This window comes from Ranitomeya variabilis, chromosome 3, assembly GCF_051348905.1.
Source record: "Ranitomeya variabilis isolate aRanVar5 chromosome 3, aRanVar5.hap1, whole genome shotgun sequence".
NCBI lineage: Eukaryota > Metazoa > Chordata > Amphibia > Anura > Dendrobatidae > Ranitomeya > Ranitomeya variabilis.
In genome coordinates, this window is record NC_135234.1 from 422,749,156 (window position 1) to 422,771,794 (window position 22,639).

Here is a 22,639-nt window from a genome sequence, read left to right on the forward strand (position 1 = left end):
ACGAATGGCACATGGACCTCACCAGTACATGTTTTTTTCCAGTACCGGAATCACCAGGACATGTGAACGGGGCCTAAAGAAGAGGAGAAGAAGAGAGAAGAGAGAGATTTGTGCACTCTCCTGCACTTCAGTTATAGTATTAAAGAGCAGTGTCAAAAGCCTGGAGAGTGTGATTTGTGCTCTCTCCAGCACTGCAGCTATAGCAGAGAAGAGCAATGTCAGAAGTGATGAGAGAATGATTTGTGTGGTCTCTACTGCACTGCAGCTATGGCAGAGAAGAGCAATGTCAGAAGCAAGGACAGAGAAATTTGTCTGCTCTCTCCTGCACTGCAAACTTCGACAAGCATCCAGGGTTGCGGAGCGGCGATGGAAGAAAACACGCCTGCCAGACGACTTCACTGCCTTCAAACAAGCTACATTTGACTTCAAATCAGCCCTCACCTCTGCTAAACAGACCTATTTCACTAACCTTGTATCTTCACTATCCTACAACCCAAAACAACTGTTCTGCACATTGAACTCTCTCCTCCGCCCACCACTGCTACCTCCAACTCCCTTCATCTCTTCCGAGGACTTTGCCACCTACTTCAAAAACAAGATCGACCAAACAAGGCAAACCTTTACTTGTCCACCACCCCAACCACTCCATACACCAGACCTCTGCCCTTCCCTAATAACCTCCCTCTCCAACATCACTGAAGGAGAGCTTACTCGCCTCTTTTCCAAATCACACCTCACCACCTGTGCACTTGACCCCATGCCTTCCCACCTGCTCCCCAACCTCACTAACACGCTTATTCCAGCCCTAACCCATCTCTTCAACCTATCGCTCTCCTCTGGTACCTTCCCCTCTGCCTTCAAACATGCCACCATCACACCTATCCTCAAAAAAAATAACCTTGACCCAACTGCTATGCCCAGCTATCGCCCCATATCGCTGCTCCCGTTTGCTTCAAAACTCCTTGAGCAGCATGTCCATGGTCAACTTTCCTCCCACCTCTCATCTAACTCTCTCCTTGACAACCTCCAATCTGGCTTCCGCCCCCACCACTCCACCGAAACTGCCCTGACAAAAATTACTAATGACCTAGTCACAGCCAAAGCTAACAGACAGTTCTCCATCCTCCTCCTTCTTGACCTGTCCTCTGCTTTCGACACAGTCGATCACTGCCTACTGCTACAGATTCTTTCTTCCCTTGGCATCAAAGACCTTGCCCTGTCCTGGATTGCCTCATACCTATCCAACCGCACATTTAGCGTTTCCCACTCCCACACTACCTCCTCATCCCGCCCTCTCTCTGTTGGAGTCCCTCAAGGCTCTGTCCTAGGACCCCTACTTTTTTCCATCTATACCCTTGGCCTAGGACAACTCATAAAGTCACATGGCTTCCAGTACCACCTGTATGCAGACGACACTCAGATCTATCTCTCTGGCCCAGATGTCACCTCCCTGCTGTCCAGAATCCCGAAGTGTCTGCCAGCCATATCCTCCTTCTTCACCTCTCGCTTCCTAAAACTCAATGTAGACAAAACCGAACTCATCATCTTTCCCCCACCTCACGTATCCCACCTACCCAATCTATCTATTATGGTAAACGGCATCACGCTCTCTCCCGCTCCTGAAATCCGCTGCCTCGGGGTAACTCTTGACTCTGCCCTGTCCTTCAAACCTCACGTCCAAGCTCTTGCCAACCTCCTGTCGCCTCCAACTCAAAAATATTGCCAGAATCCGTCCCTTCCTCAGCCCACAATCTACCAAAACTCTTGTACATGCTCTCATCATCTCCCGCCTCGATTACTGCAACACCCTCCTCTGTGGCCTCCCCGCTAACTCTCTTGCACCACTCCAGTCTGTCCTCAACTCTGCTGCCCGCCTAATCCACCTCTCTCCTCGCTACTCCCCTGCTTCTCCCCTCTGCAAATCCCTCCACTGGCTCCCAATCCCCCAACGAATCCAGTTCAAACTACTAACACTGATCTACAAAGCCATCCACAACCTATCCCCTCCCTATATCTCTGAACTAATCCCCCAATATCTTCCTTCACGTAATCTTCGTTCATCTCAAGACCTCCTACTCTCCTCCGCACTTATTCGTTCCTCACACAATCGCCTCCAAGATTTCTCCCGAATATCCCCCATCCTCTGGAATTCCATGCCTCAACACGTCCGATTATCCACCACCCTCGGATCCTTCAGACAGAACCTGAAAACCCATCTCTTCAGGAAAGCCTACAGCCTACAATAACCGAGCCGCCGTCTCACCACCGCCAGAGCCGCCGCCGCCCACCCCTACCTTCTGTATCTTCCCCACTATCCCATAGAATGTAAGTCCGCAAGGACAGGGTTCTCTCCCCTCTGTACCAGTGTGTCACTGTAAACCTGTTTACTGTAAATGATAGCTATAACCCTGTATGTAACCCCTTTCTCATGTACAGCACCATGGAATTAATGGTGCTATATAAATAAATAATAATAATAATAACAACTATAGCAGAGGAAAAAAAGCAATGTCAGAAGCAAGAACAGAGTAATTTGTGTACGCTCTCCTAAACTGCAGTTATAGTCGAGGATAAGAGCAATGTCAGAAGCAATGAGACAGTGATTTGCGCTCTCTCCTGCACTGCAGCTATAGCAGAGGAGAAGAGCATTGTCAGAAGCGAGGAGAGAGTGATTTTTCTGCTCTCTCCTGCACTGCAGCTATAGCAGAGGAAAAAAAGCAATGTCAGAAGCGAAAGAGTGTGATATGTCTGCTCTCTCCTGCACAGACAGTGATCACATAACGGCGGTATATCTTCAAACAACGCTGTCTTGGTTAGAATGAGTGGCAGTAATCTATACAAGTGGGCTGAGCAGTTCATAGCTGCATTTAACCACAGTAAGGGTGCACTGAGCACAAGCTTTCGTCGTTAGCTTGAAGTGTTAATTTGGAGTGAAATGCATACCTTAACAGTAAGTACATATGCATAAGAAAGTTCAATAGCATACAAATACACCAAGAAAGCTAAACTTACGTGCTAAAAGTATCCATCTCTCCTGTTAGATTAATTCTTTCTATTAGTGTCACATCTACTTTTTCTTTAAGCTTCTCTTCTAGCTATAAGAAAAAATGACAAGAAAGTTATTTTAATAAAAGCAATTGTATTTAGTGTTTATTTTATTAAAATATTTTTTGTTTTACCATTTCAGGACGTCTTCATTTGTACACTAATTTTCTTTCTGTAACTCGGCTGCTATAAGAGACACAGTTACAGAGGAAAAAAGTGCCCAAATTGTAAATGGAATAAGCACAAAAAAACAGCTGCAGTGTACACTCAACTCATCACACCTCCATTTTTTTCTGCTTCATTCTAGGTAGAGCAGTAGCATACCTACCGGGAGGGGGTAAAGGGGGCTATCGCCCCAGGCCCCGAGAGGCCCACAACTGGAGCTACGCTAATGAGCAGCACGCCCATACAGTTACATTCTGAGGCTGAGCAGGGAGACTCCCTGCCTATCATCACAAGTTCAAATGTATTGGCTGAGGGCATTATTACATTCTAGGGGGCAAAATGTGAGAACTGTTTTCTAGGGCCCTCGCACAGGGCAGTAATGTATTCCAGAGGTTTGTTTTACCATCTAAAGGGCACATAATACCACCCAGTTAAGTACAGTAATAGGGTCACATAAGGCAGCAGCGGTTCAGTACTGGGGTACAATAATAATAATAATTTTTATTTATATAGCACCAACATATTTCGCAGCAATTTACAATTAAGCGGGGACATGTACAGACAATAATTCAATACAAGTTAAGACAATTTAAAGAGTGACATTAGGAGTGAGGTCCCTGCTCGCAAGCTTACAATCTACAAGGAAATGGGGGGACACAATAGGTGAAAAGGGCTTGTTATTTCAGGTCTGGCAATTATAGTAAAGCAGATGGTGGCCCGATTCTAACGCATCGAGTATTCTAGAATATTTATGTAGTATATAACACAGCCCACGTAGTATATAACAGCCCACGTATTTTATAACACAGCCCACATAGTATATAACACAGCCCACATAGTATATAACACAGCCCACGTAGTATATAACACAGCCCACATAGTACATTGCACAGCCACGTAGTATATAGCACAGCCACGTAGTATATAGCACAGCCACGTAGTATATTGCACAGCCACGTAGTATATAACACACCCCACGTAGTATATAACACACCCCACGTAGTATATAACACAGTCCACGCAGTATATAACACAGTCCACGCAGTATATAACAGCCCACGCAGTATATAACAGCCCACGCAGTATATAACACAGCCCACGTAGTATATAGCAGTGTGGGCACCATATCCCTGTTAAAAAAACAATTAAAATAAAAAATAATTATATACTCACCTTCCGGCAGCCCCCGGATCCAGCCTAGGCCTTCAGCGATGCTCATCGCGACCCTCCGTTCCCAGTAATGCCTGTTGTGAGTTCCGTTCTTGGGCTCCAATCTGTGGTTGCAAATGGTATTTTTGGGAGTTCTGCTCTTGGGCTCCCTCTGGTGGTTTCAAGTGGTACTTAGCAGCTGCTTTCACTAATCGGTTCCCTGGCCTGGTTATTTAACTGGGCTTTGGGCTGTAGTGGATGCCAGCTGTCAATGTCCCTTCCTGTGGATTCAGTCCTTTCCTGGAAGTTCTCTGTTGGCCAGTCCATTTCAGCTTAAGATAAGTTCTGCTAGTTTTGGGGCGTTTCCCTGCCTATGACCTTTTGTTCAGTTTAAGTTATGTCTCTTTTGTCCAGCTTGTCATCATGAAATATTCCGGCTAGTTGGAAGCTCTGGGGTTGCAGATTTGCCCTTCCACACCGTGAGTCGGTGTGGAGGTTATTTTTGTAAACTCTGCGTGGACATTTAGTTTTTATACTGACCGCACAGTAGCCTTTTCTTTCTCTGTCTATTTAGATAGTAGTGGCCTCCTTTGCTAAATCTAGTTTCATTTCTGAGTTTGTCTTTTCCCTCTTCACTCACCGTCAATATTTGTGGGGGGCTCTCTTTCCTTTGGGGGTTTCTCTGAGGCGAGATAGTTTTCCGTTTCCATCTTCAGGGGTAGCTAGTTCTTAGGCTGTGAAGAGGCGTCTAGGCAGAGATAGGAACGCTCCACGGCTATTTCTAATGTTGGTGTTAGGAGTAGGGATTGCGGTCAGTAAAGTTACCACCTCCTCAGAGCTAGTACATTATTTGTTTTACCCACTAGGTCATTTCTGTGCTGCTCCGTAATCACTAGGTCATATAGGTGATTACTGTCTGTAGAGCTGCCACCTCATCTGAGCTTGTCCATGATTGGTTTTACCCACCAGGTCATCTCAGTACCACTCCGTAACCACCAGGTCATAACAAATGCCTTTCGGCAATAACTCATGATCATGTAGCGGTCTCGCGAGACCGCTACATCATCATCTCGCGAGACCGCTACGTGATCTCGAGTCATTGCCGCAATGCATTCTTGGGACCGGAGCGTCGTGAGGAGTGGGAAAGGGTGCCGCGGACGCCGGAAGGTGAGAATATAATGTTTGTTTTTTTTATTATTTTTAACATTATCGGTTTTTACTATTGATGCTGCATAGGCAGCATCAATAGTAAAAAGTGAAGCGGTGTTTAACTCCCGCCCCAATATCGCTGATTGGTCGCGACCCGGGATTTCCGTTACAGAAGTTAAAGACAAACAGATGGAAGTACCCCTTAGACAATTATATATATAGATAGGGATTTTCATATAAAAGCTGCATGATCCGGTCATCAGCCCGTGTGTTTAAGTGCAATAGTCAAGTATCAAGTGCAGTTATCATGTGCAGTTATCATGTGCATGGAGGGTATGGAGGCAGATGAAAAGTAGGGTGCAGATTCAGAATAATATTTGGAAGGAGGGATCAGGGCAAAGTTAGTTTACTGAGTAGTTGATGTGGTAAGCTTGTTTGAAGAGATGGGTTTTTAAAGCATGCTTGAATAGGTCGGGGCTAGGTATCAGTCTGATCGTCTGGGGAAGTGCATTCCAGAGAGCTGGCGCAGCACGAGAGAAGTCTTGGAGACGGAGGTGCGAGGTTCGGATTACGGGGGATGTTAGTCTTAGGTCATTTGTAGAAAGGAGGGCACGTGTAGGGCGATAGACAGAGATGAGAGAGGAGATATAAGGCGGTGCAGAACTGTGGAGAGCTTTGTGGGTGAGAGAGATGAGTTTATACTGGACCCTGTAGCGAATGGGTAGCCAATGTAATGACTGGCACAAGATGGAGGCATCGGTGAAGCGGCTGGACAGAAATATGACCCTGGCCGCCGCATTCAAGATGGATTGGAGAGGAGAAAGTTTGGTAAGAGGAAGACTGATCTGAAGAGAGCTTGAGTAGTCCAGACGAGAATGAATAAGAGAGACAGTAAGAGTCTTAGCAGTTTCAAAGGTGAGAAAAGGTCGGATTCTGGAGATGTTTTTAAGATGCAGGTGACAAGAGCGAGTGAGTGATCGGGTATAGGGAGTAAAGGGGTATCAGTAGGTTGAGAAGTTAGTGCAAGTTGGGCATAGATGGGGCTGTTCTGGAAATGAGAAATCAAATGTCACTTTGTTGCAATTTCTGCAACCGAGTCCTTGCTGGAAAAGTTGTCATGTCGGTCTGGGCAAGATGGAAAAGACTGGAAAAGTGATTGATTCCATCAGGAAGAAGTAGTCATCGTTTGAGGTTCTTGTACATCCATTATTCGGGTGCGCCACCATAGCTGTAATCAGGGTTACCAGGTTAGGGGTCCACTCAGACATTTAGCCCCTCCTGAACCAAAACCCTAGCTACGCTTCTGAGGTAGAGAGAAATGGAATTCATGTGCAAAATAGATCTGTCAGAATTGATGCAAACTGAATCAGATGGCCCCTGATGACTACAATGGCGTCTGTCTGGTTTCAGGGTATTTCTATGTTTTTGAACAGAATAAAAAGTGCAGAAGTAACTTGTTACAGTTTACCTTTGAATCAGTTCTGTAATGGTGTGAACATAGCCATCGTTCTTCACTTTTGAAGTGGTAACTTAGAGTAACTATCCAAAACAGAATAGCCACTGTGGTGATTACACACTAATATCACAGAAGCTACCTGTTGTGTAGTTGCCAGACAGTACTCCGCTGTACTCAGGATGCTGCAGATCAGGCATAATTCTTCTGTGGTGAACTTGGCAACTTCAGAGCCTTCTTTTTCTTTGAGAAGACTAGTGATGGTAAGTCCAGTACTACTGCTGCTGGTTCTGATGAGACAAAGAAGAAATCATTTATACTCAGCATCCAGAAAGGTATCCAAAAAACAAACACAACAAATACCCAAATTATTCATGTGGTTAAGAATAATCACAATCAAACCAACAATAGTCCCTTTCCTTTTAGCTTTAAATGGAATATTTCATAAAAAATGATCAATTGTTTAAATCAGATTTTGCGTTACATGTATATTTTGAAAAAATTTTGGCAATATTTTTTCTTGCACTCATACTTCCTGTTCTTTCAGGAAGAGTTAATAGCATGCTCCTTAAAGGGGTATTCCTATCTCCAAGATCCTATACCAATATGTAATAGGTGTAATAATAATAATAAAAACAAATACCTCCTCCAATTAGAAATATAGTGTACAGCCAATATGCTATGTCTCTTTCCCCATGTAGAGCATTACAGGACCTTAGGTATCCATGGTTACGACCACTGATACAGTGACAGCTAGTTGCTAATGGTCCTAAGTACTTTTTCTGAGCTTTCCACAGATGACTTATGACCGCAAACCACATCAAAGAGGAATGTGCAGCAAAACCAAAAAGTATTTAAAACTCAAACTGTGCAGACATTTTTATTAAAACCCAATTGCAGAAATTATTTTTAGGCCCAAATACATATGGTGGACAACCCCTTTAACCTCTTCATGACCCAGCCTATTTTGGCCTTAATGACCTTGCCGTTTTTTGCAATTCTGACCAGTGTCCATTTATGAGGTAATAACTCCGGAACGCTTCAACGGATCCTAGCGATTCTGAGATTGTTTTTTCGTGACATATTGGGCTTCATGTTAGTGGTAAATTTAGGTCGATAATTTCTGAGTTTATTTGTGAAAAAAACAGAAATTTGGCGAAAATTTTGAAAATTTCGCAATTTTCACATTTTGAATTTTTATTCTGTTAAACCAGAGAGTTATGTGACACAAAATAGTTAATAAATAACATTTCCCACATGTCTACTTTACATCAGCACAATTTTTGAAACAAATTTTTTTTTTGCTAGGAAGTTATAAGGGTTAAAATTTGACCAGTGATTTCTCATTTTTACAACAACATTTACAAAACCATTTTTTTTAGGGACCACCTCACATTTGAAGTCAGTTTGAGGGTTCTATATGGCTGAAAATACCCAAAAGTGACACCATTCTAAAAACTGCACCCCTCAAGGTGCTCAAAACCACATTCAAGAAGTTTATTAACCCTTCAGGTGTTTCACAGCAGCAGAAGCAACATGGAAGTAAAAAATGAACATTTAACTTTTTAGTCACAAAAATGATCTTTTAGCAACAATTTTTTTATTTTCCCAAGGGTAAAAGGAGAAACTGGACAATGGACGTTGTTGTACAATTTGTCCTGAGTACGCTGATACCTCATATGTGGGGGTAAACCACTGTTTGGGCACACGGCAGGGCTCGGAAGGGAAGGAGCGCCATTTGACTTTTTCAATGAAAAATTGGCTCCAATCTTTAGCGGACACCATGTCGCGTTTGGAGAGCCCCCGTGTGCCTAAACATTGGAGCTCCTCCACAAGTGACCCCATTTTGGAAACTAGACCCCCCAAGGAACTTATCTAGAAGCATAGTGAGCACTTTAAACCCCCAGGTGCTTCACAAATTGATCCGCAAAAATGAAAAAGTACTTTTTTTTCACACAAAATTTCTTTTAGCCTCAATTCTTTCATTTTCACATGGGCAACAGGATAAAATGGATCCTAAAATTTGTTGGGCAATTTCTCCTGAGTACGCCGATACCTCATATGTGGGGGTAAACCACTGTTTGGGTGCACGGCAAAGCTCGGAAGGGGAGGCGTGCCATTTGACTTTTTGAATGGAAAATTAGCTCCAATCGTTAGCGGACACCATGTCGCGTTTGGAGAGCCCCTGTGTGCCTAAACATTGGAGCTCCCCTACAAGTGACCCCATTTTGGAAACTAGACCCCCCAAGGAACTTATCTAGATGCATAGTGAGCACTTATAACCCCAAGGTGCTTCACAGAAGTTTATAACGCAGAGCCGTGAAAATAAAAAATAATTTTTCTTTCCTCAAAAAATATGTTTTAGCAAGCAATTTTTTATTTTCACAAGGGTAACAGGAGAAATTGGACCCCAATATTTGTTGCCCAGTTTGTTGTGAGTACGCTGATACCCCATATGTGGGGGTAGACCACTGTTTGGGCATATGCCTGGGCTCGGAAGGGAAGTAGTGGCATTTGAAATGCAGACTTTGATGGAATGGTCTGCGGGCGTCACGTTGCATTTGCAGAGCCCCTGATATGCCTAAACAGTAGAAACACCCCACAAGTGACCCCATTTTGGAAACTAGACCCCCCCAAGGAACTTATCTAGTTGTGTGGTGAGCACTTTCAACCCCCAAGTGCTTCACAGAAGTTTATAACGCAGAGCCGTGAAAATAAAAAATAATTGTTCTTCCTCAAAAATTATGTTTTAGCAAGTAATTTTTTATTTTTGCAAGGGTAACAGGAGAAATTGGACCCCAACAGTTGTTGCCCAGTTTGTCCTGAGTACGCTGGTACCCCAAATGTGGGGGTAAACCACTGTTTGGGCACACGTTGGGGCTTGGAAGGGAGGGAGCACCATTTGACTTTTTGAACGCAAGATTGGCTGGAATCAATGGTGGCGCCATGTTGCGTTTGGAGACCCCTGATGTGCCTAACCAGTGGAAACCCCTCAATTCTAACTTCAACACTAACCCCAACACACCCCTAATCCTATTCCCAACTGTAGCTATAACCCTAACCACAACCCTAACCGCAACACACCCGTAACCCTAATTCCAACCCTAACCCTAATCCCAACCCTAACCACAACTGTAACCCCAACACACCCCTAACCCTATCCGTAACCCTAACCACAAGCCTAATCTTAACCCTATTTCCAACCCTAGCCCTATTTCCAACCCTAACTCTAATTCCAACCATAACCCTAAGGCTATGTGCCCACGTTGCGGGTTCGTGTGAGATTTTTCCGCACGATTTTTGAAAAATCTGCAGGTAAAACGCACTGCGTTTTACCTGCAGATTTACAGCAGATTTCCAGTGTTTTTTTGTGCGGATTCCTATTGAGGAACAGGTGTAAAACGCTGCGGAATCCGCACAAAGAATTGACATGCTGCGGAAAATACAACGCAGCGTTTCTGCACGGAATTTTCCGCACCATGGGCACAGTGGATTTGGTTTTCCATAGGTGTACATGGTACTGTAAACCTGATGGAAAACTGCTACGAATTCGCAGCGGCGAATTCGCAGCGGCTAATCCGCTGCGGATCCGCAGCCAATCCGCTGCGGATCCGCGGCCAACCCGCTGCGGATCCGCGGCCAATCCGCTGCGGATCCGCGGCCAATCCGCTGCGGATCCGCGGCAATCCGCTGCGGATCCGCAGCCAAATCCGCACTGTGTGCACATGCCATAACCCTAACCCTAACCCTACCCGTAACCCTAACCCTACCCCTAACCCTACCCCTAGTTCTAACCCTAGTTCTAACCCTAACCCTAGTGGAAAACGAAAAAAATAAATAAAATTTTCTTTATTTTATTATTGTCCCTATGGGGGTGATAAAGGGGGGGGGGTGTTTATTTATTATTTTTTTTATTTTGATCACTGTGATAGAACCTACCACAGCGATCAAAATGTACCTGTAAGGAATCTGCCGGCTGGCAGATTCGGCGGGCGCACTGAGCATGCGCCCGCCATTTTGGAAGATGGCGGCGCCCAGCGAGGAGACGTACGGACACCGGGAGGATCGGTAAGTGTGAAGGGGTGGTGGGGGGGTGGATCGGAGCACAGGGGGGGTAATCGGAGCACAGGGGGGTGAATACAAACAAGGAGGGAGCGGACAGGAGGACAGGGGAGCCAGCAGGCGGACGGAGGGGACCGGACCCCATAACGGAGGACTGGGGGGGCGATCGGCGGGTGTGGGGGGGTCACTTGAGTATTTCCAGCCATGGCCGATGGTATTGCAGCATCGGCCATGGCTGGATTGTAATATTTCACCAGTTTTTTAGGTGAAATATTACAAATCGCTCTGATTGGCAGTTTCACTTTCAACAGCCAATCAGAGCGATCGTAGCCACGGGGGGGTGAAGCCACCCCCCCTGGGCTGAAGCACCACTCCCCCTGTCTCTGCAGATCGGGTAAAATCGGAGTTAACCCTTTCACCCGATCTGCAGGGACGCGATCATTCCATGACGCATATGCTGCGTCATAGGTCGGATTGGCACAGACTTTCATGACGCAGCGTATGCGTCAAAGGTCGGGAAGGGGTTAAGTTAAAACCATGTAAAGAGCACTGAAGGACTATATCCACAGTTATCATTAGCAATAGAACCATTTTAAGTTAATAGTTGCTGGCCTTTCTCACAGATAAAAGATGTCTGAAATTGGCACAGAAAACATTTTCTTAAAGGTTATGTTCAAAACACATCCTGGCTTGATAAGCCTAAAATAATGGAAACATGGAGGCAAACTACAATCAATTACTGAGGAGATTTCAGCAGTACAGCTAATAGCTAAGAGTGTGGTGAGCGACATTTTCTGTTTCTCGTGCCTTTTACCAACTGCAGGATATGGTCCAGCATGTGTCCAGACAAAGGGAAAAAAAAGAAGAGAATAAAAGCAGTGGTAAGTGGTGGCAGGTGAAAGCTAATACGCCTTATTAGCTTTTTTCTGCTATAAAAATGAGGTTTATTGAAATTTTGCTGAAAATGTATCTGGGACATGTTTGCTTTGGAAGCAGCAGATGAATTCTGCTGAAAATGTTAGATTTTCACAACAAGAAGACTTGCAGAACAAACCCTTTGTCCACACACTATCCCACAGAGCAAAATTAAGACGACACAAAACAAACTAATGAGAAAGTGAGATCCATAAAGTCCGGAACAGATAACAAAAACAGCCTTTACTAGAAGTGGTAACAACAGAAGGATTATATAGATCACATCTAGAAATGATTGACGCAAAAACACAGCTTTTAGGGTGTGGCGCCTGATATACATTTTTAGACCATGTATATTTATGCTAGATTTATTACATTATATTAAATATGTTGCATCTTTAGACGCTTAAAAATGAAAGCATTTTTATTTTAAGTCCCTATCTATTTAGTCCCATAATCTAAGCTATTTTCTAATAAACTTGCTTTAAAAATTCCCAACCATTCCCCAACTACAGTATCCAACTGTTTTTGTATTTTTTTTTCCTATTTCCGGTCTGATGACAACTTGTTTGAGTATCACCATGGCCTTCTGGGACACTCAGACGAAGCAAGATCAGGGGTAGAGGATGCAGTCACTGCCGAAACCTCTGTCCCCTCCCTGAAACAAAGGGTCATCAGTGACGCTCGTTTCAGGGGCAGTGCTGTCCTGATTGTGACCTTGAGGATGTCCATAGTGCAGTGTCTCCCTAGCATTACGACTGCAGCATCCGTTCTGTTGTCGGCATAGATGAATAGTCGGCAGCAGAGCGGTGTCACTACACCCCGCTGAGACCAATGACGTCACTTGGGGTGCTGTTCTTTTGCACACCGGGTATAGTGACACTGCTCTGTTGCCGGCTTATTACTATTCATCTATACCGAGTCCAGAAAGGATGCTGCGCCCATCGCACAGGGCTCTGGGGGAGACTGCGCATGACTCTGCATTTCAGGGAGGGAGCAGAGGCTGTGAGAGTGACGGCAGTATCTGCCCCCTGATGATGCTTCGGTTGAGTATCCCATCATGCACTGAGATACTCAAATGAATCATCAGATAGGAAATAAGAAAAAATACAAAAGTAGCTAAATAGTGTAGTTCGGGAACAATAGGGAATTTTTAAAGCAAGAATATTAGAAAATAGCTTAGATTATGGGACTAAATAGATCGTGAGCTAGGATAAAAATGCTCTTTCCGAACACCCTTTTAAGTGTAAATTTAACATTATTTGTTTTATGCAGACATCTCTGCAAATCAGTCGGAGCGCCGACCGTTAATGCATGGACTGGCAGAAGCGTGACAATCTCATAGAAATATATGATGCTTGGGCTGGAAGAGTCACAGCCAGTCCATGCATTGTGGTCCAAGATTGGACAGATTTGCACGGACATCTGCCACACGCCCTTAGCTGGCAAATGCACTCGGCTATATGCAGAACTTCCACAGTCTTTAAGAGAGCTGGGGCATTCATGGCCACCTCACCTCTCACAGACGCCAGCCGGAATTGGGAAACAGGTGACCGTTATTTGGCAAAGGTGGGACTCACATCTAAGGCTACTTTCACACTAGCGTTTTTTTCAATACGTCGCAATGCGTCGTTTTGGCAAAAAACGCATCCTGCAAAAGTGCTTGCAGGATGCGTTTTTTCCCATTGACTAACATTAGCGACGCATTGACACACGTCACAACCGTCGTGAGACGGTTGCGCCGTGTTGTGGCGGTCCGCCGGGAGCAAAAAACGTTACATTAAACGTTTTTTGCTGCCGACGGTCCGCTTTTTCCGACCGCGCATGCGCGGCCGGAACTCCGCCCCCACCTCCCTGCACTTCCCCGCACCTCACAATGGGGCAGCGGATGCGCTGGAAAAATGCATCCGCTGCCCCCGTTGTGCGGCGCAGAGAACGCTAGCGTCGGTAACCTCGGCCCGACGCACTGCGACGGGCCGAGCCCGACGCTAGTGTGAAAGTAGCCTTAATCAGACATTTAAGGCAAATCCCAAAGGTGGAATACATATTTATCACATATACAGGGCATAAGCTATGTATATATGGATATGCTATAAATGTGTCTTGTGAGACAATCCCTTTAATGCTTTTTAATTTTGACTATTATTTTTTTTGCTTGTAAAAAGCTCTATGCAATTACAAGCTTTTTGGGATGTGTTTTTTTATCTTCACTTAATCCTCTAAAGGGCTAAAGATTTATTCCCATCTGAGACATTTATCACACAGACCGCACTTGGCAATTAGTGGAGCTCCCATAGAAATGAATATAGAGACCAAACGCGTTGATACCTCCCCCCATCCCTGACAATACCCAAAAAGGCCCTATTCTCAATATAGATGGGGGTACAGCATTGGGACTGTATCTATCGGACTTTTGTTTTCAATATGCCATAAATGTGTCTGATGGATCAACATCTTTAATTATTATCACAGGGTAAGCCCTGTATTAAACAGGAATTGTCACATGATGTCGAACACAAAGTGCCTACTTCGAGGTTGCATTTTTATTTATTTATTTTTACAATAAATATTAGTAATCGCTTAACTAGTTACACAAGAAAAAAACAAACAAACCCTAGTGGTTAAAAATTACATGGAATGTCCACTTAACAAAAAAGTTGTTAAACAAACACATGCTAAAAGCTGCTAACTTTTGCCTGGACAAGAAATCCCCAAAAATACCCCATAAATGAACTGGTCAATGAGTCACACAATTGTTAGTTGGAAGTCGTCACAACTGGTTTTACACTTCTGAATGTTTCCATTCAGTGATGAGAACTAGGGATTCTGAAATTGGTAGAATGAAGAAGGTAATGTTTCCAGGTACTAACTAGCCAAAGTTCATGGATACTAAAAGGGCCTTGTTGCCGAAACCTAATAGGTAGATTATGTACAGTTCTAAACCAGACCATTTATTTATTTTTACGTCTCAATCACAGTGTGTTATTTTCACAGATGACAGAGAAGCCTCCGTCCTCTCGCATCTAGGACATGTTTGCTTTGGAAGAAGCCGATGAGGACAACATAGGCCAGGTATGACTTTTTTTTTTTTTTTAGATCTCATGAAAAAAAAAAAAGTTTTAGGAGTTTCTCAGTGGAAAGGAATCTGCTGGTGTCCAGTTGCAAGAAAAAAAGAAACCTACACCTTTCCAGCTAGCACAATAATCCCCACATCCCCTACTTGTACCAAAGCAGAATAAAGATTTATTGGCCTCCACGATGACTACTACATTTAGTAACAGACATCATATGTGAGCACGAGGACAGCAATTCAGTGGTAGGAAACGGAGCCGACAAGACGACTTCCTTACCGTACTGTACATGTGTGAGGAATTTACAAGGCAGCCGAAGACTGAGACATTAATATGGTGACTCGGCTAGTAAAGAGACTAACACACCACCGCTAACTACAGCTTTGTGCCTACCGTCTGTCCAACCTACAAGGAGCACGCTTTCAGAGTGACAGCTCGTACTTGTGAAATGCTAAGCTGATGTCAAAAGGGCTTCTTGCATAAAGAAATACAAATGTGAAGCACTCAGCACTGCTGTCACTACGTCTGACAGCACTTAAGCAGAAGGTGAGAAGACTTGCTTCTTAATTAGAATAGCACAGGTTCTATTCCACCAAGGAGAACTCAGACTAATGAGTCCCAATCTTATTATCATGGTGTAGTCCCTGAAAAATGAAACCTGTCAAAGTAGCTTACTATATGGATAAGGAAAGCGTCCTATAAAAAAAGTCTGCATTCTTATTGTAAAAGTGAGAGCACTAGATGCTGTTGTCTTCTGAGAAACCTCCGATTAGGTTTAGGGAGACTGTGAAATAGACAAAAAGAGAATTCTTTACTCATGTTCTCCACTGTATGGCTGCAAAATTACCGGTGGTAACTCGAATTCTTCAATATATCTCACAGATTGAGATTCTTTTTCGTGACACATTGTACTTTACGTTGGTGGTAAATTAGGTTAATATTTTTTGCGTTTATTTGTGAATATATTGAAAATGTTGGTGAAAAGTTCGCAATTTTCAAACTTTTAATTTATAGGTCCTTAAACTAGATAGTTATATCACACAAAATAGTGAATAAATAACATTTACCACATGTCTACTTTATATCAGTATCATTTTTCCAACAAAATTTACAAAACCATTTTTTTTTTTTTTTTGACACCACATCTCATTTGAAGTGGCTTTGAGGGCCTATGTGAAAGAAAAATAGAATTAGAACTTACCGGTAATTCTCTTTCTAGGAACCTTCCACGACAGCAGTATCGGAGGATGTCTCCCCGCCCTAATAGGGGACAGGAACAGGAAGAGGTTAAATACCCCTCCCCTTCCTGCAACCACCAGTGTTTTTTCTGGACACAGTAGCATGTTTAGTTACCACTTAAGTGCAGGAAACAATTAATACATAAATCAGATAGGGAGGGAAATTAGTGCTGTCGTGGAAGGTTCCTAGAAAGAGAATTACCGGTAAGTTCTAATTCTATTTTCTCTAGTCACCTTCCACGACAGCAGTATCTGAGCAATACCAACCGCTAATTTCTTTAGGGAGGGACAACAGCCTGGAGAACTCGTCTGCCAAACGATAGGTCCCTATTGAAGTTGAGCCTGTAGTGCCTGGTGAATGTATGGACTGACGACCAGGTGGCGGCTCTGCAAATCTGCTCTGAAGATGCGCTACCCCTCTCTGCCCAGGAAGTTGAGACTGCACGGGTGGAGTGTGCTTTTAGAGAAGCTGGAGGAGTCAGATTCTGGGATGAGTAGGCAAGGCTAATGGCCTGTTTGATCCAATTTGCTATTGTACTTTTGGCTGCCTTCTTGCCTTTATTTCGTCCTGACCACTGGACGAATAGATTCTGATCCACCCTCCAACCTTCTGTCTGTTGAAGGTAGAATAGGACCACTCTGCGGACGTCCAGGGTATGAAAGATTTCCTCTTTTGGGTTAGATGGATTCGGACAGAAAGAGGGTAAGAGGATTTCTTGATTTCTGTGGAATTCAGAGACCACTTTAGGCATAAAGGAAGGATCTAATTTCAGGATTATGCTGTCCATAGTTACGGTCAGGAATGGCTCCCGGATTGATAAAGCCTGTATCTCCCCTATACGCCTGGCGGTAGTGATGGCCACCAGAAAGAACGTTTTTAGGGTCAAGATCTTTAAGTTGGAGGCTGAAAGGGGTTCAAAGGGGTCACCGGTCAGACTGTTCAGGACAAGATTCAAGTCCCACGGAGGGGTGTGGATGAGACGTCTTGGACGGATTCTTGTTGCTGAAGCTATAAACCGTTTGATCCATCGGTGACTTGCCAGATCTTGTTCAAAGAAAGATCCGAGGGCCGACACTTGGACCTTCAGGGTACTTGGTGAGAGTCCCATCTCCAAGCCCTTCTGGAGGAATTGAAGGATTTGAGCAATTTCCGGGTTAAATGGATCTGGTTTGTTCGAAAGACACCATGAAGAAAATTTCTTCCATATTTTCCCATAAATGGCATTAGTTATCGGCTTCCTACTTTTTTGTAGGGTTTCAATCACGTCTTGAGAGAGCCCCCTGGCCTTCAGGATCTCGGCTTCAGAAGCCAGGCTGCTAACTTCAGCTTGTGCAGGTCTGGATGAAATAGAGGACCCTGTTGAAGCAGGTCGCGTCTCTGGGGAAGTAGGATTGGACCCTCTAAGCACATGTCTGTTAACGCGTTGAACCAGCCTCTTCCTGGCCACAGTGGGGCTATCAGAATCGTTGGGACTTGGTCTATCCAGACTTTCTGCAATGTTCTGGATAGCAATGGGATTGGCGGGAAGGCATACGCTAGGGTAAATTCCCAAGGATGTGAGAATGCGTCCAGTCCTTGAGTCTCGTTTGAGATGTTCAGGGAGAAAAAGTTGTCTGACTTTTTGTTCTGTCTGCTGGCGAACAGGTCCACCTCGGGGGTTTTCCACCTCTGGACCAAGGATAGGAATATCTCCTGATTTAGGGACCATTCCCCAGGATGAAAGTCCCTCCTGCTGAGGTAATCCGCCTGGGAATTGTCTAGCCCTTTTATATGTACTGCAGAGATGGACAGGAGGTGTTTCTCTGCCCAGGAAAAAATCCTTCCAGCAGTTAGCTTTAGGCTTGAGTATTTCGTGCCCCCTTGGTGTCGGAGGTAGGCGACAGTGGTCATGTTGTCGGACATCTCCCGTACATGGTGACCCTGGATGAGGGTCGATGAGGCTTTTAGCGCCTCCTCCACTGCTTTTAACTCTCTCAGATTTGAGGAGCTGCGTCTCATCTCTGGGGACCACAAACCCTGAAAGTGGGATTTCTCAATCACAGCACCCCAACCTCTCTGACTTGCGTCTGTTGTAAGTACTCGGAGAGGGGTCTGATCCCAGCTGACTCCCCGCTGTAAGTTTCGGGGGTTCCGCCACCATGAGAGGGAGGATCTTACATGAGTGGGAAGAGGAATTTTCCTGGATAAAGCCATCTGGTGTCCTCTTGAATACGACAGGATGTGAGATTGAAGAATCCTTGTATGGGCCTGGGCCCAGGAGACTGCCTGGATGCATGATGTTAGAGAACCCAGGATTGACATAGAGTCTCTTAGAGTTGGGAATTTCTGGTCTCTGAATCTGGAGATCTTGTGGACAAGATCTATCCGACGGTCCCTGGGTAAGAAGGACATTCTCTTTTCTGAGTCCAGAAGAATTCCTAGAAATTTCTTCTGAGGAGATGGCCGGAGATCTGATTTTGCCAGATTTGGAATCCACCCGAGAGACGTTAAGATGCTGAAAACCTTCGCCACGTCCTGATTGAGGCGAGAAGCTGATGGAGCAATGAGGAGGAAGTCGTCCAGGTATGGAATGACGCAGACCCCCTGTTGTCGGATAAAGATTATCACTTCCAACATGATCTTGGTGAAGACCCGTGGAGCTGATGATACTCCGAAAGGAAGGACATTGAACTGGTAATGGCTGATCCGTTTGTTTTGGGAGATGGCGAACCTGAGGAACCTCCTGTGGTCTGGGTGTATTGGCACATGGTAATATGCGTCCCTCAGGTCCAATGTGGCCATTACCCAGTTCTGTCCAATCAGCGGGATTGCTGATCTGATAGATTCCATCTTGAATCTTCGATATCTTATCACCTGATTCAGAGGTTTCAGGTTTACGATGATACGGTGTTTCCCTGAGGGTTTCTTCACCAGAAAGAGATGGGAATAATGGCCTTCTCCTCTTTCCCGATGTGGTACGTGGGAAATCAATTTCTCCCGGAGCAGGCTTAGAATATCCGACCTCAAAGCCTCCTGAAGTTTTGGAGATTGTGGAGAAGTGATTGTTAGATGGCGAGGAGGAGGACTCTCGAATTCCAATTTTAGGCCATCCTGTATGGTACGCAGGACCCACTGATCCCTGGTGATCTCCTGCCACCTGGAGAGAAAATTCGAGAGTCGACCCCCGACCTGGAAGCAGTCATTGTTTTTCAGAGGGCTGCTGGGGCTGGGGGACCATGATGTTTCTGGCTCTCCCACCTTTAGGGTAGCTCCGTCGCCCCGTTTTGCCTTTTCCCCTATAGTTCTGTTGGGGTGGTTGTTCACGGGGGGGGGGCGAAAAAAACGCTTCCTCGGGTTCCGTTGTTCTGGAAGGACCTTCTTTTTGTCTGAAGCCTTGTCCAGGATGTCGTCCAAGGCTGGTCCAAAGACATGATGGCCCTGGAAAGGGATACCACAAAGTTTGGACTTTGAGGTAATGTCTCCCCCCCAAGACTTAAGCCACAGGGCCCTCCTTGCTGAGTTTGTAAGGACAGCGGATCTAGCGGCTACCCGAACTGATTCCGCGGAAGCGTCCGCGAGGAATCCGGTTACTTTTTGGAGCAAGGGGAGAGAATTAAGGATGTCCTCTCTGGATGTACCTTGTACGAGGTGGTTCTCTAAGGTACGAAGCCAAAGAAACAACGATCTGGCCACACATGTTGAGGCCACGTTGGATTTCAATAAGTTAGTTGAGGTGTCCCAAGATCTCCTCAGTAAGCTCTCAGTTTTACGATCCATAGGATCTTTAAGTTGGGAGGAGTCTTCGAAAGGTAGGGCCGTTTTCTTAGTGACCCTTGACACCTGAACATCCACTTTGGGCATATCAAATAAAGAACAATCTCCCTCCAGGGGAAAGCGATTTTTGAACTCAGATGGGACGTTCAGCCCCTTTTCTGGCAGGCTCCACTCCTGGAGGATAATGTTCTCGATGTTTTCATGTATGGGGAATCCCTTTACCGATTTAGGTTTCAGACCCCCGAACATATCATCCTGCACGGAATGGCCCTCTATCTCCTCCTCTACCCCCATGGTGCCTCTCACCATGGAAATTAACTCTTCCAAATCTTCAGAGGAGAAGAGGTACTTCCTACTATCCGATTTGGGAGCAGAAGTAGAAGTAGAACCCTCTTTTTCCCAGCTGTACTCTGAACCCGAGGTATGTATCTCGCCTGAGTCAGAGTCTGAGGCTACCCGGCCCAATTTCCTTTTCTTAGGAGGGGAAGGCTGCGGAGTCGGGGTTCGAGAGAAGGTTGCCATAGAGGACTGAACCTCCTCCCTGATGAGGGTTCTGATGCTATCCATTAAAGAAGGCTGTTCGCTACGCAGCACTTCGTCTGTGCATGGTTGGCAGAGCTTCTTTGTGTATGCTGAGGGGAGCTTGGCTGCACAAGCACCACACTTGCGGCTGGGCTTCCTAGTGCCAGTGACCTTGTCTCCCTGGAACGAGAGAGAAAGGTGGACTGAGCCGCTTAAACTTTTAAAGAATGGACAGCAAGGGACATCATCCCACTACTTACAGTAGAGGGGTGAGCGCTGGGCTCTGCAGTGGCAGAGTGAGAGGGTTTGTCGCCGTCCATAATGCCAGAGGTACAGTCACCGACAGACGTCTCACTAGGAGGGCTCCCCAGTCAGGAATAAGTAGTCTTACCGAGATTCCAGCGAGTTTGGTGCTCCTCCCTCGAAAGTGTCCCTGGGGGGGTCCGAGACGCCCGCCCTGGCCGTCGCTGATGTTCCCAGGTTCAGGACGCCGGCCGGCGCGCGCCAAAGCTCCAGTTCGAAAAACCGGAAGTCCCGGAGCGTGTCACTTCCGGCGCGCGCGCGCGCCAACCCCGCAGCAGCGTGGGGAGAGGAGGAAGCCGGGGAGCTGCAGGAGGACCCCGGAGCACTACACCGCTCTGCATTGCCACCTGAAGGTGGCGCAGGAACAGCGGGCGGAGGTCCCAAGTCACGCGGGGACCGCGGAGATGGGAGCAGTCTGGAGGCGGAGGAGGAGAGCGGAGCTCGCAACCGCGACTGCCCGGCTGTCAGGTAACCAGTGCTCTCGTTCGCCGGCCACGGCAGCACTATCGGAGAACCTCTTCATGCCCCATAGGGGACAGGAAAAACACTGGTGGTTGCAGGAAGGGGAGGGGTATTTAACCTCTTTCTGTTCCTGTCCCCTATTAGGGCGGGGAGACATCCTCCGATACTGCTGTCGTGGAAGGTGACTAGAGAAATACACATTAATCACAATTTTAAAAATTGCTCAAACCACATTCAAGTTCAAGTTTATTAACCCTTCAGGTGCTTTACAGAAATTAAAGCAATTTGGAAGGAAAAAATAAAATGTTATACTTTTTTCCACAAAAATGATTCTTTACCCAAATTTAGCATTTCACAAGGCTAACGGGAGAAAATGGACTACACAATTTCTTGTGAAGTTTCTCCTGAGTATATGCTTAGGCACACAGCAGGACTCAGTAGGGAAGGAGCGCCATTCAACTTTTGGAATGCAAAATTGGGTGGAATCATTAATGGATACCATGATGCGTTAACAGAGCCCTCAATGTGCCTTAAAAAAGGAACCCCCCCAAGTGACCCCAATTTGGAAACTAATCCCCTCAAGGAATTTATGTAGCTGTGTGGTGAGCACCTTGAATCTGCAGGTGCTCCACAGAATATTATAATGTTGAGCCATGAAAATGAAACCATACATTTTCCCACAAAAATGTTGGCCTTGCCCCAAATTTTTCATTTTTACAAGGGTGACAGACAATGGACCCCAAAATTTGCTGTGCAATTTCTCTGCAGTATACCAATACCCCACATGTAATGGAAAATTATGGTTTGGGTGCACAAAAGGTCTTGGAAGTGAAGGAGCGCCATTTGAATTTTGGAGCACCATTTTGGCTGGAATAGGCTGCGTACACCATGCCACATTTGAAGAGCCCCTAACACGCCAAAACAGCAGAAACCCCCATTAAAATGTTGCTATGGCACCAAGTTTTCAATTTTCTGAAGGGATAGGAGGAAATGATTGTTACAACCCCTGACATGCCAGGACAGCAGAATGCTCTCCCCCCCCCCCCACAAGTGACCCCACTTTATAAACTACACAGTTCAATTAATTTATCTAAGGGTGCAGTCAGCATATTGACACCACATGTGCATCACAGAATTGTATAACATTGGGTGGTGAAGACATAATAATTACTAAAATGGCAGTTTGTTGTACAACTTTTCCTGAGTTTGCTAATACCCTACAATCGGGAACTACTTTTCAGGCACAGTGGAAAGCTTAGAAGGGAAGGAGCGCCATATTATAATGCAGATTTTGTTGTTTGTGGTTTGAGGGTGCCATGTCACATAGGGAGAAGTCTACCATAAGGGAGGA

General features: G+C 45.4%; 1 protein-coding gene across 2 annotated transcripts in view; it reads right to left on the bottom strand.

The window, feature by feature from the left end:
* VPS53 (VPS53 subunit of GARP complex) overlaps window positions 1-22,639 on the bottom strand; it is a 276,186-nt gene that overhangs the window by 85,003 nt on the left and 168,544 nt on the right. For both annotated transcript variants that reach the window (XM_077296357.1, XM_077296358.1), the window contains exons 15-16: window positions 7,104-7,251; window positions 3,013-3,095 (exon numbers count right to left, since the gene is read on the bottom strand). In XM_077296357.1, coding sequence (XP_077152472.1) covers window positions 3,013-3,095; window positions 7,104-7,251 — 231 coding nt within the window. The remainder of the gene's footprint in view (window positions 1-3,012; window positions 3,096-7,103; window positions 7,252-22,639) is intronic.